This window comes from Chanodichthys erythropterus, chromosome 3, assembly GCF_024489055.1.
Source record: "Chanodichthys erythropterus isolate Z2021 chromosome 3, ASM2448905v1, whole genome shotgun sequence".
NCBI classification, from domain to species: domain Eukaryota; kingdom Metazoa; phylum Chordata; class Actinopteri; order Cypriniformes; family Xenocyprididae; genus Chanodichthys; species Chanodichthys erythropterus.
This window is the reverse complement of record NC_090223.1, coordinates 14102117-14115017: the sequence shown is the minus strand read 5'-3', so window position 1 is coordinate 14115017 and position 12901 is coordinate 14102117. Positions and strand designations below refer to the sequence as shown.

At 41.4% G+C, this 12901-nt stretch overlaps 1 protein-coding gene across 1 annotated transcript; it reads right to left on the bottom strand.

Moving 5' to 3' along the window:
* Nucleotides 1-707: 707 nt before the first annotated feature.
* LOC137008717 (alpha-2-macroglobulin-like) lies at nt 708-10376 on the bottom strand. The gene is made up of 34 exons (XM_067370422.1): nt 10224-10376; nt 9452-9635; nt 9232-9388; nt 9082-9134; nt 8966-8986; nt 8702-8867; nt 8546-8630; nt 8371-8479; nt 8170-8290; nt 7976-8085; nt 7736-7900; nt 7427-7654; nt 7135-7344; nt 6913-7062; nt 5750-5953; nt 5574-5658; nt 5254-5392; nt 4933-5158; nt 3773-3896; nt 3578-3699; nt 3429-3480; nt 3250-3333; nt 2986-3162; nt 2778-2853; nt 2542-2698; nt 2385-2459; nt 2141-2303; nt 1881-2065; nt 1587-1808; nt 1388-1509; nt 1188-1269; nt 1022-1105; nt 841-946; nt 708-760 (listed from the first exon to the last, which is right to left on the bottom strand). Exons 1-34 carry the CDS (start codon nt 10301-10303, stop codon nt 720-722), a joined length of 4365 nt encoding a protein of 1454 aa, XP_067226523.1. The 5' UTR covers nt 10304-10376; the 3' UTR covers nt 708-719.
* Between the last annotated feature and the right edge of the window lie 2525 nt (nt 10377-12901).

Sequence of the window (12901 nt, the reverse complement as noted above, 5' to 3'; positions counted from 1 at the left end):
AGCCTCCACTGTATAAATTAAATATAGCTTAATCCTTAAAGTTACTCAAGAGCAGGTGACTTTTAGTCTTGTTAGATGAATAGGAGTAGGTTTATTAGGCTGCTGTCACTTTGAGTGCCAGGTATCCAACATCCTGTTAAATGTTGGTTTTCATATACATAACACTTGAGTAGTGGAGTCATTCAATTAGGAAATTGCCCCTTTGTTTGTTATAGAGCAATATCTAATGTAGCCAGTTCTATAACTCAATGCCTACATAAAGTGCATGTTACCATGGAGAGAAAAGTAGAGATTTGTAAATCGAGAAGCAGTTATTAAATGTCACCTGCAGAGTGCATATGAGTAACAAGATTTCCCATTAAAACAATTTTAACCTTCCATTTACACAGATTACTCCATTACTGTAAAATGTTTAGACTTAGAATTTTAGTTACTGGTCCAAAACAAATGAAAAGCAGCTTTTTGAAGAAATCCACTACAGTTGCAAGAGCATTTAGTCAGTTGAGTTTTAGCTTCAAAAAGTGAAAGCTCAACCAGTTAACAACAGCCACTGCCTGAGTGAACTACATCTCAGTCATGTTATAAGGACCTGAAAGCACATGGGCAATAGAAACATGAAACCTACAACTTCCTGACTCAATTACAAGGGAGGCAACAAAGAGACTGATTGTATAAAATCCATTTTATTCGAGTCATGCATCCTGTAGCCAGTACTCAAATCAGGGACAGGACGACATGTATGTTGTCTCAAATGCGTCACCTGAAAGAGGAACAGGAAGTGAGCTGGATCATGTTCAGTGAACTTAGCCAGAGCAAAACATGATTAAGATGCAAGCATACTTGTCTGATAGTAGTCATAAACATTGATGACCGCTGGCTTGAGATTTTTCACTGCAAGAACCTGATTCAGCTGCAAAGTGTAAGTCATGGGGACACCTTTGGGAACCTGAGAGACAGAAAAGATGACCAACGGCACAAGATTACGGCAGCTAGTGAATATACCCAGTGCACAAAGTCTCACCCCTTTCAGATACACTAGGACACGATCATCTCCGGCATCAACCCGCTCCACTAGTGGGGCGAATGTTTGGGGTGAAGATCCAAGCTGAGAGAAAGAAGAATTTACATAATTAAGTCCCAAGATGCTCGAAGCTCCTTCAGACTTTCCTAATCTTAAACATACGAACCAGTGACGTATCTGCCGTGAAGCCAGATAGGAGCTTAATGTCCACAATAACCATGTTAGTGCTTGCTTTTGCACCATTGTAACTGAATGAGGGTGATGAGGGAATAAAGAGGTATAGTCAACAGGAGCAAGAACAGCTTCCTTTTGTAGGAGTCAGAAACATGGTCTGGTTTCAGGACACAAAGCCAAAGCTATTCTTACTTCACCGTGAAGCTCAACACAAGATTGGCTCCCAGCGGTTGGCAGTCTGCCTTCACCTTTGCTTCGACACTCAGCGTCCTGGTGACTTTAACGGGTGTCGGGATGTTGTAGAAACATGCAACCTACAGTAGGAGTTCAGAGCATACACAATGAGAATTAGGAAGTGCACAGAGACAAACAGAATGGTGAATACACAAACCTGCACAGACACACAAGTGGATCCGGTGACTTTAACATTATATTTGCCAGGAACATTCTTCAGCGGCCTCTCCTGATACAGCAGCCTGTTGTCCCGATTCACGGTGAAGCTATAAGACTCTCCTCCTGCCACAGAGGACTGTACAGTAACAGTGCTGGAGCCGTCCACGCTGAACACTTTAGCAGCATACACAGACAGAGCATGAAGAGCCACCACAGTGTCCTAAAAACAAGCACCAGATCAAAAACTCCATTCATATAAATGATTGACCTCATGTTTGGCCATTAGAGGTACCTGGGTGGAGGAGAAGCCTCCATAGGGATTCTGCTGGGTCACGAGCCAGTTGACAATGCGGTTAGCATAGCCCAGAGTAGCCGTCGTGAGAGGCTGTTCAGTGAGAACCGCTAACAGCACATAAGAGCTGATCTCCACCGCCAGAGTATCACCAGATGAAGTCTGAGACCAATGGAGCTTTGTGCCTAAAGATGAGAAGGTGGGGAGAAAGTTGATGACAAAGAACATGAACCAACATCAAGAGGCTAGTAAGATTTCACCTTCAGAAATGGCATTGTTGTTTAAGGCAGTTAGAAGCTGTGATCGAGTGCTGGTCTCTCCAGCAAGACCGAAGGCGTAGGCCAGCAGAGCAGTGGCGTAAGTGTTTCCCAGGTTCCCAACGACAGGCCTCAAGCATGACAGAGCATTGGTGATGACAGGATCCTAAAGAGAACAAAAATTATGACAGCCTGAACAGAAAGGTCATCCACAGGCTGCTCAAACATCAACTGGAGACGCTTTTACCGTGACAGGGATGCCTAGTTCAAGCAGTGATACAACAACATAGGCGGTCATGGTCACGCTGTCCCCAACGCCACCCTAAAAACACCAGCAAACTTGATTTACAGGAACTCCGCACCAAGCCTATTGGTTAGAGGGTATTTTAAGACGTGTAATGCACCTTCATGTCATTGTGGTGCAGAGTTCCCTGCTGAATGAAACAACCATCTGAACCCTGCTTGCTGATCAACCAATCCTTTGCACTCTGCAGGACATGTGGATCGATGAAGATAAATTGCCTGGCTAGAGCAAAAGTCCTCAGGACAAAGGCAGTCAACCTGGCCATGGAGTTGACAAACTGAAACTTACAAACTGTTGTCGTCATGACAGATTACACAAGAGAACTGTCAAACTCACCATGTATTTGATTCATCATAACCAAATGTGCTGAATGAACCATCTTCGTGCCTGTAGTTTAGTTGTCTTTGGTATCCTGTTCAGGTCAAAAGCCACATGTAAATTGGTCAGGAAGGGAGTGTCTGAGGCACTCCAATAGGAAGAGCAGAACTAAGCCTCCTTGGAAGTTAGTCTTTTACATATTTAAAGGGGATTTGGTTATTCATACCACTCTGAAGGTAGCCTATGGCGGTCTCTCGGATGGCTGTGGTGAGTTGCCCCGTGGCTTCCAGGTACAGCAAGATGTAAATATTGGGAGCAAGAACAATCATATTCTGTTCTCCACAGCCATACGGCATCTGTAATAACTTATCCAGATTCTTCAGCGCACGACCCATTATGTCCCCTATGAGAGGTCAATCATAAAACCCACATCAGAAACACGTTATTCTGCCAAACATCACATGTCAGTATTCTCAGTGAAGTGTTTTACCAAGGACTGAAACTGAGCATCTGGCTGATCCCTGAACCACATTTGTTGGAAGAGTCAAATTCATATCTTCAGAAAGAACGTTTCCTGCAGATTGAACAGAATGGATCAGCATTGAGCACTAGACTAATGTTTGGCTGTACAGGGAGAATGTGTTTGGGAATCATTGATTGCAAACAAACCCTTTGGACACAATAACCAACTCTGGGTGTTTGTCCTCTCAACTCCTTCAGCCTAATAAAAAATAAAAAAAAAACACACCTCAAAACACCACATCAGTAAAGCAGCATGATCTCCATGATCAAACTCCAGAAGGCTGGTTAACGCTCACCAGTACAAGTAGACTTCGAGTGACTACATCAACGCGTCCTCTTGTCGGCACAGTCACGGCTTCAGTGCCACATCGAGTCTGGGACGGTTCAGCTGAAGCATTGACAGTCACATTGACAGCTCCTGCAGAGACAGACAGGAATTAACACCTAATACACCAAATACACTTCAAATTTAGAGACAGTCCAAAACTGACCAAGAACAGAAGCTGTGAGAACCCATTTAAAGGTCTTTCTCCCATTAGCACAGAGACAAGATGAATACGGCTCATTAGATGCTACAAGAGTGAAGGCCGTGGATGAAGCTGGAGTTACTTTAACCTGCCAATGAAACAGTACATGGAGCAAAGACACTTCTCTATACAGGTCCATTATGTAAAGTAGGGATGCACAAAATAGACATATTGACTGAAATTGGTCACTTAAGTTTTCGTTATTGATCAGATTTAAAAAAAAAAAAAAACTGGACGATACATTAAAGCCGATATAGGATACATGAACAATTCACAATCCTTTTCTTGTTTCAAGTTTGTGCATTGTTGCAGAAAACGCACCCACGGAGTTACACCTTCATGACTGCACAATCAAGTTTGCTTGTGCATTGAGCCATTTGTGCCAGTCTAAGATGTAATATTGTTTAGTTAGTGTGTATCAGATTAATCTGTACAGGATACGTTTGGTTGAGTTAATTAACGATGCAGCAAAATGCTTCATTGTACAGGTGATCTTTAGTGTGGAGCTTAAACAGCAATTCACATTAATAACCATGAGTGGCATACAATAAAAATTCATTCTCCAGGTTTGCCGAGGTGTTGTAGCGGGTCATTGTGGGGAGCGCTTCCAGAACATGAGCACATTGATCAGAAGTCAAATTTGCTTGTACACTTGCACCACTTTATAGTGATATAGTTGTAATATTAAGTTTGTAGTATAAATGGCCAATTAATCTCATAGGACACGTTTTGAGTTAAATCCGCTAGAAAAGCTCTTTAGTTTCCCAGTGCCCATTCAGCTTGCTCGCTCAAACAGCAACACAAACACATTAAGAGCTATGATTGGGACTGTTGTATGCATGGCATTATAATTGAATAATTCGTTACTTATATAGCACTTTTCTGGGTACTCAAAATGCATTACATATGGAAGGGGAAATCTCAACCACCAATGTGCAGCATCCACCTGGATGCAACGGCAGCCATATTGCACCAGATCACCCACCACACAGCAGCTTATTGGTGAAGAGACAGTGATGAACCCAATCAGTATATGGGGATGTTTAGGAGGTCATTATTTTGGGATTGGCCAAAATTCATATTGCTGAATCCCTAATATAAATTGAAAATAAACCATGACAGACCATGATGCACTTGGACAGATAGCTGAAGACCGTGGCCTTCAGCTCAAAGGACTCTCCACGGATGATGGAGTACGGCAGGGAGAGCTCTAGGAAGAAAGGCTGGAAGACCGTCAGCTGAGCAGAAGGAGCCAGACCAAGACCTTTAGAGGACAGACAGAATGCCTCCGTCTCCCATGTGGTGATTGTGTCAGGAACTATGAGGGAAACTTGTGTGGATCCAGTAGCTCTGAAGGACAGGAGAGAGGAATAAGTGGAACAGAAGAACTAAAAACCAGAGGGTGAGGGTTGGGCTTTTGATGCAACAAGAGATTCTTCACTAACCCCACTTGAACAAGCTGCCAGATCCAGGTTTCTGGGAAGTAAGATCTGACAGTTACTTTAACAGAGCGCTTGTCTCCATCACTTCTGGCTTCTGGAGGAGCAGGAGCCACCAAGTCAACCGCATCAATCATTTCCAAGGCTAAAAAAGGAAGAACTACAGTTAGTTCACTAAAATAGAAGTCATTGCTTTCTGCATGCACTTCAGTTCTGAAGCTACAAAAGGATCTTAACGGTCCCTCTTTGCACTACATAATTTGCTGACCCACAAAAAAAAAAAAAAAAAAAAAAAAAAAAAGGGAAATGAATCTGCATAAACCAACCTTCGGGGAATCTGGGGAAGCTGGGATACAGCCAGCACGGAGGGGGTCGTACAGCAAGATTTGTTGCAACCTTCAGTCCCAGACTCTGTCATGGTAACAAGTCAAAACACAAGTCCAAGTTAAAGTCAGCGACTGCATGTTCCTCAGTGACTACATGGTCAAGAATGGCTTTCTACCTTGAAGGTTGTGTAAGCTTTATTTGTAGGATCAATGTAGTCAGGATTTGGAAGGACAGTGTAGTCAGGATTTGGAAGGACAGTGTAGTCAGGATTTGGACGACGAAGGGCTCGACGGGGTCGAAAAGTACCTAGACACTCCAGTTCATCATCAACACTGTATGGGTAACCTGATAGAGAGCGCACTGGGAGCAAGTCAAACACCTGGGACCATAGAAGGGAAAAAAAAAAAAAAAGGGGAAAAAACCCTGGAAACTGGAAACTTGAACTAAATGCATTAATTGTTGGCATGTTAGTCACAGAGTTTAAAATGTTAAGTGTCAATGTACACAAACTGCTATGTCATAACAGCCACACATCATAATAGCATAAGTTTGTCTGAATGATCCATCAGTATTACTCAAATTCTAAAGCTGAACCTGAAGGTCAGTCAAGTCCAGTAAGAATTTAAAGACCTCCTGTGGTGAAAATAAAGTTTTATAAAGTTGTTCATGTCTATCTGGGGTTTTAACATGCTTTAGACAAACCATGTGCAAATTCAGTCAACACCATTGCAGAGTATAAAACTGCAGTAAGCCATGGACGGTCTCAAACCTGTGGTTTGAAAATCGCTGGAGTTTCTGATGTCACAGACTACCTTGTAACCAATCACTGCCGGCAGGCTTTAGCATCTCATTAACTGACTGTGCAAGGGAGTCTTAAAGGTTATCCATCATATTTTTCTACAGATATGAAAAATGTGTATGATGCACATTACAAATGTTATGAACTAAATGCCTTTCTCCACAACATTGAGTTCTATGATGCCTTTCTAAGGGTACCAGTTGTTAGAAGGCAGCCGTCTGACTCATGAATGTGAACGTGGTTTAACATTAGCCGTTTAATAGTCAAAAGGTTAAATCACAAGTCAGTTATTTGTCCGACACTGTTAAGTGATGCCATTGTGCAGCGTTTACCTCAGTAATTTGCCCGAGTGGATCTCGTCTGAGCTTGTGTGAGTGAGTGGAGGCAGGGCTAATTAGCATATTCATATATATTAAATGAGGCAAGGGTGTCGCGTTACATTCAAGCCATTTTAAAGGATTAAGAACTTTAATCAAATGACAATTTTTTTTTTTGTGAAAAGAGTACAGGGGGACTTTAAATCAACTGCAAATTTATACCATTTTAGGACTCAGACGTCTTCCTGGCTCCAATATCCAGACACTCTGATCTACAGCACTGAGGCCACACAGAGATCCTGCTTGAGCAGAGACCGTCAAAACGTTTCTCTCAGCTGGAACAGCTGTAGCGGGAGAGAACTGCAGAGACACCTGGAACAAGGACAAACACATGCTGTAGGAGACGTCATTACCCATTTGAAGCCAAAAGAGTGCAGGTCATACCTTTTGGAAACATGCTTCAGTGTCAAAAGATGCACTAACAACTACTACATTCTCACTGGGCAGAACACAGTAGACCAGAATCTGCACTGCTGGAGCCATGTCAACACCAACAGACAGCTGGAACGACACGGAGCCGCTTGTGACTTTATTAGAAGCCCTTGCTGTGACTGTCTGAAATGCATGGAGGACGATCACTCCTCTGGACAAGACCTGACAGAAGACAAGACAAACAGGTGCATAAAACGGTGTTGGACAAACAGACTAGCAGTCAACAAAACTGTTGTTCACTCACCATATAGACAATGTCAGCACTGTAGTCACCAGACTCTCCAACAAAAGAATATTTCACAGTCACTGGAAAAGTAGCACCACATTTGAGTGGCTGCTCAAGCGTCACTATAGTCAGTTCACTAAGTGATGGGTTGTTGGAAGAATCAGGTTGGAGAAGCTGAACAACCCTCGTATCTGTAGTGAAGTATGGCGATTTGTAACTATAAACAATCCCTGGAGTCACACTAGCCTGGGAAACAGTGAATGCAGTGGGTTTATGCAAGAGTGACTGAAAGAAGTCTACATTTCACAAATATAAAGAGAATCGTACCACCAGATTCAGATCAGCTTTAGGAAGTTTAGCAGTGTTGAGAGAGAATGTGGCCAGTCCCTTCTGGTTTGTGGTCAGATTTAACAGCAGTTTGTTGCTGTTACCGTCGAGGAGATACACAGCTTTGTTTGCAATTGGAGTCCCATCGAAACGAGACACGGTTATCTGTTGGGAAAGATCACGGTTAGGAAAGGGAACCAATGAGAAGGCTTCTGAGACAAGGGATGAACTTTTACTTGCCTTTGCATCAATCATTAACCCAGGTTCAAAATAATTTGGGAGGTCCAAAAATGTGACCTTGCCAACTTCAAATGAAATGGACACGGTTGCAGATTTTGACATAACTACATCTGGGGTAAAACAAAAATGCACCAAAACAACAAGTCAACATCCTCCATACACGGGCTATTGGTTCAGATTAGCCAAAAGCTCACCTGTTCCCTCCTCAGTGACATTCACAGTAACAACAAACAAATCTTGAAGACTATTCTCAAATTTGGTGTTGAAAAACACTGACGTATCGACGGTAAAGGAGGCACATCCAGTGGCATTCATCTGGTAGCAGAACACAGAGGGTCACATTTAAGTCAAGCACAAGCAGAAAAACCCTCCACTGTAAGGCAGGAGTTACACACCTGTCCGGTTTTACTCAGGCACAGACGGGTCACGCCTGGAACATATGGAAAAGGATCACGGCACACTTCCACCAATGCTTGACCAGGTACAGGTTGGCCATACGTGTATCTGGGAAATAATCACAAGATCAAGAATAGACTACACACAAGACAAGAAAATAAAAACCTCACTTACTTGGCACAAGCCTCAACTTTCAGTCCCACATCTGCAACACTGTAGGTCTCTGACGCGTTTACAGTCACGTCAAACTTGGGTAAAACTAAACCAGAAACAATCATTCAGATTAAGACCTCTGATATGTTGTACTGTTGCACAGCGTTCTCAACTTACCATATTTTTTCACCTCAAAAACCTGGGAGATCTCTCGGTCACCAATAAAAGCCTTTAGTGTGTACATCCCTATCTGAGCCTCTGAGTTCAACTGGTGCGAAAGCTGCAATATCCACCCAGTTGAAGAAACATTGGTCCACTGACCAATCCGGTTATTTTTATTGTCCTGTTAAAACAATTAACAGCTCAGAGAAATACTGCAAACAAAAAGCAAAAAAGTACAAAAAGCTGTCAGCTCCATTAAAAGACTTCCACAATTCTCACCTCCACCACGACCAGATTGTACTGCAAGACACAAAGACAGGACTTAGGCATTTAAAAGTCATTGATGGAAAAAAAGCCGGCATTAAATTTACAGTTTGCTCATGGCCAGATCTTACCATCTGATCAAGAGGCACAAATTTGGCATCCATGGTGACAACTCTGAAATTCACTGCAAAGACACCAACAAACATTTATTGCATAGTGCACTCGTCTAAGAACTCGTCATGTAACTGACTTTCTACACCAAAGATTCATTCACAGCTCACCCGTTTGCCCTGGATTGTAGATGGGTTTGTCTGTTTGGATGAAGGTCAAAGGTAGGTAAGACTTGAACATGACTTTCCTCTCTTCGGTTGCACTGAAGACCTTCCCTTGAACTTCTACCTTCAGATTTTGCACAGATTCTCCATCTACTCGAGGAGCCTGCAGAGAAGTTCAGTTAACAAACAAACCAGAAGAAAAAGCCACATGCATCTAATGACAGACCTTGAAACTAAAGCAACGATGAAGCGGCGTCGAGGAGCTCTGCTGCACAAGTTTAGTTATCCCGTTTTTGTCATCAAGCAGAGAAACAGTCATTGTGAGACTCTCTTGGGGTTTCAGAAGAGTTGCACACAATTTGGCATCAGATCCAGACTCAATCACTGCAGGGAATGTCACCATGAATAACCTGTGTGAACAGTTTAGGTTCAGAGACCAAAAGGAATCAGGTCAGAACATGTAGATGTTGGTTGAACATTCACAAAGTGGCTTCCACAGGGTTGCCAGGTCTGCATATCAAAACTAGCCTAAAGTTCAATCAAAAATAGCCCAAAGTGATCATCTCCATCAGGGGGTGGGTTGGGGTTGGTAGGGTGGTATTTTGGAGCACCAAATTTGTAAGTAGTTGGGTTTGGTTATCTGGATGGGACAAACATGTAGGAAAAAAAAATAATAATAATGCACAGAGAAGCTACAGACTTGGCAACACTGGGCTGCCATGGTCAAAAAGAAAGAACACAAGAACGTTTTGTTCAGAATACATACACAACGAGGAACAAGAAACTCCAACTCCCTTCAACAATGACTTGCATTAAAGATTATATATATATATATATAAAAAAAAAATCCTTTATCCTTTGAACACTATATGGCGACAGAGTACAATGTGACTAATGCACTTTAACATTCAACTAAATGAGTCATTTTGCCATCTTTAAGACTAAGTCAGCATAAACATTAGGCCCCTTCTGTTCACTTCAAAACTCATGGTACTTACGGCCTTTTCTGTCCTTCAACAGCAAAGAGGAAAAGGGCTAAAATGAGCCCTTTCCAAAAACAAATCTCTCTCACAGCCATGAAGAGTAATCATCCAAGACTAGACAGAAATCAAGGGTCTCTTTCAAAAACCCAACAGTACTTTAAAATTCACACTGTTCAAATGCTCTACAGCTTAACTTTGAATCATCTGCCAGTGTTATTTAAATGCTCTTAATAAATCAGAACAGGTTGATTTCACACTCACAGGCAATCAAGCACTCGTTAGGGCGGAGCCCTGGTGATTAATCAGAGAGTTGGTTGCCAACTCTCATGCATTTGGGATGAAACACATTCATCCATCAGCATCTCACACCAAATACGAGACAGCCCAACGGATGGGGAACGTCCGTCCTTGTATTACGCTGTCCTGCAGAGTTTAGCCAAAGAATATACACAAACAAGAAGCAACAGTCATTAGAACGTTTCACTGCAACACCGACACCCAGCAGCAGCCCTGCGTTTCTGCCATTTTGGGGTGAAAGCGAGTCGTCAGTCCACTAGTTTCTATGGCAACATCAGCTGCTTTGATAAAACAAAACATACATTAAAGCTGAAATCCAACCTGAATGATGACAACACAGAATAAAATACTATCACTAGTGATCATCAAATCCTTTAAACAGTTTATTTTACACACTTTGTGTTTAAGTCTTCCACTTTTTTTCACAAAACCTTTGCTCTCAAGATACCCAGTCCGTTTGGGTTAAAATTCTTTAAAAAGCTTATAAACACTGGATTATTACCAACATATGAAATTAAATTAAGGACATGCATCAGAAAAATTGGGAATGTTGGACAATAAATATATGAATAATAATAATAATAATAATAATAATAAGCAAAAGTGTCCAAAAGTGTGAATTATGTGATAACAGACACAGCCATGCATCATGTATTATAAGATCATTATGTTTGTAGTGTGTTCCATTAAAACGTAGCTACAATATATATATTTCAATTCAGACCTAGATATTATTATTATTACTCCACTAGGTCTGAAATATATTATTCGCTGCAAACATGATGATCTTAAATGTAATTATTAATTTACTATTAATAAAGGTGTAAAGTTGCATAAAATGGAAATACTCAATAAAAAGTAGGCTAACTACGTTACTCAGATGGATGAATGGTTGGATTCCACAACTGGTAAAATAAAACATATATAAGACAATACAACATTTACTGTAGGAGCCATACAATTTACTGGTGACATAATTTAAAAAAACTGTTCTATTGTGCTTCTTATTTGGCAGTGAAATTCGCCGATTTTGGGTAAGATGTACTGGAACGCCATCTAGTGGCTGTTAGCCAAAAAGTATCAAAGTGTCGCCTTGGGTACTAACCTCTTTGGTTTAGCCAAAGCCACTGGAAGGCAGACCTGCAACCTTTAGCCAATGTAAGGCCTGATTTTCCTGCTAAACAAAAACTGAGATAAAGCGTCCTGCAATAAAGTAATAAAACTTTAATCTGGAAAGAACATCTCAAAGAAGTAGCAAAAGGACAACGCCTCCCCCCACCACACCCACACACACACACACACACACACACTCTCCTTCCCCCTGCCTCAAGTCACTGAAAGTTATTCATGTTTGGTATCATTTAATTTGTCTCAGTGCGATTGGTAAAACGGTCTCAATTTCATAGCAGTCACTAGAATTATGAAGAAGATGGAAAATTAAGGAAAATTCTGTCCTCTTTTTGGGTGGTGTCTCTTCTCCTCTCCCCCAAAACAGGTGTTGGTGTAATAAACATTTACGATCCTTTTGTTCTGGTTCTGGTATAAAAGGTAAAGAGCAAAGCAGTCATGTGGGATCATCTGTAGGAGAGGCCCCCCAGAGATGGGTGAATGTCTGAGGACATTCACCCATCCCTGTGTATATGCATTTCTTTGAGTAATCGATGTTATGCATTTATCATTTCTGAATTGGCTTGCAATTGTAATGTAATTGGCATGATATATTTTTACTTGACAAATAAAATGTTATATTTGGTTGATTCTGTATTATTCTTAATCCATTATTTCTAGTAGATCAAAGCGAAGGTATTACCTCAAATCTGTGTTCAGGATTGGTCATACGAAAGGTTTAATAGATGGAGCATAGGGCACGTCAATTAAGTCCATTTCGATTTCTGACAATCACTGCCTTAAATAAGTTGCAGTTTTCGTAAATATATCAAAACTATGCTTTTTGTTACGAGTAAGCAGAGCGCGACCGACTTAAAGGTAGATATTTACCCTGCATCCAATGTTTAAGGTCAGACTGACGAGTTTGTGTCCGGGAAGAGTGCTCAAATCGGCCGAAGTAACTCTTCTAAAGCGATACCGGGACTGCAGTGAACGGAATAATTGAAAATATAAGGTAATCAGAATAATCGAATATCTAAATTAATACATAACAAATGATTAATTTCTAATTGGAAACACAACCTACATGTAAGAATCATTTGAAATTGGAGTCAGATTAAACGAGTGAAATTAAGTGAGCTTCACAGAGACGCTGAAAAGGCATACACGCTTAGACCTTCCCTGTCCTGTGGGAAACCGTCATTGGACCCATTAGGCGGGCCTTACACCAACATGCTAACATGATTTGTAGGCATGAAAGAAAGGAGACCAGAGGCCATTTTTAATGT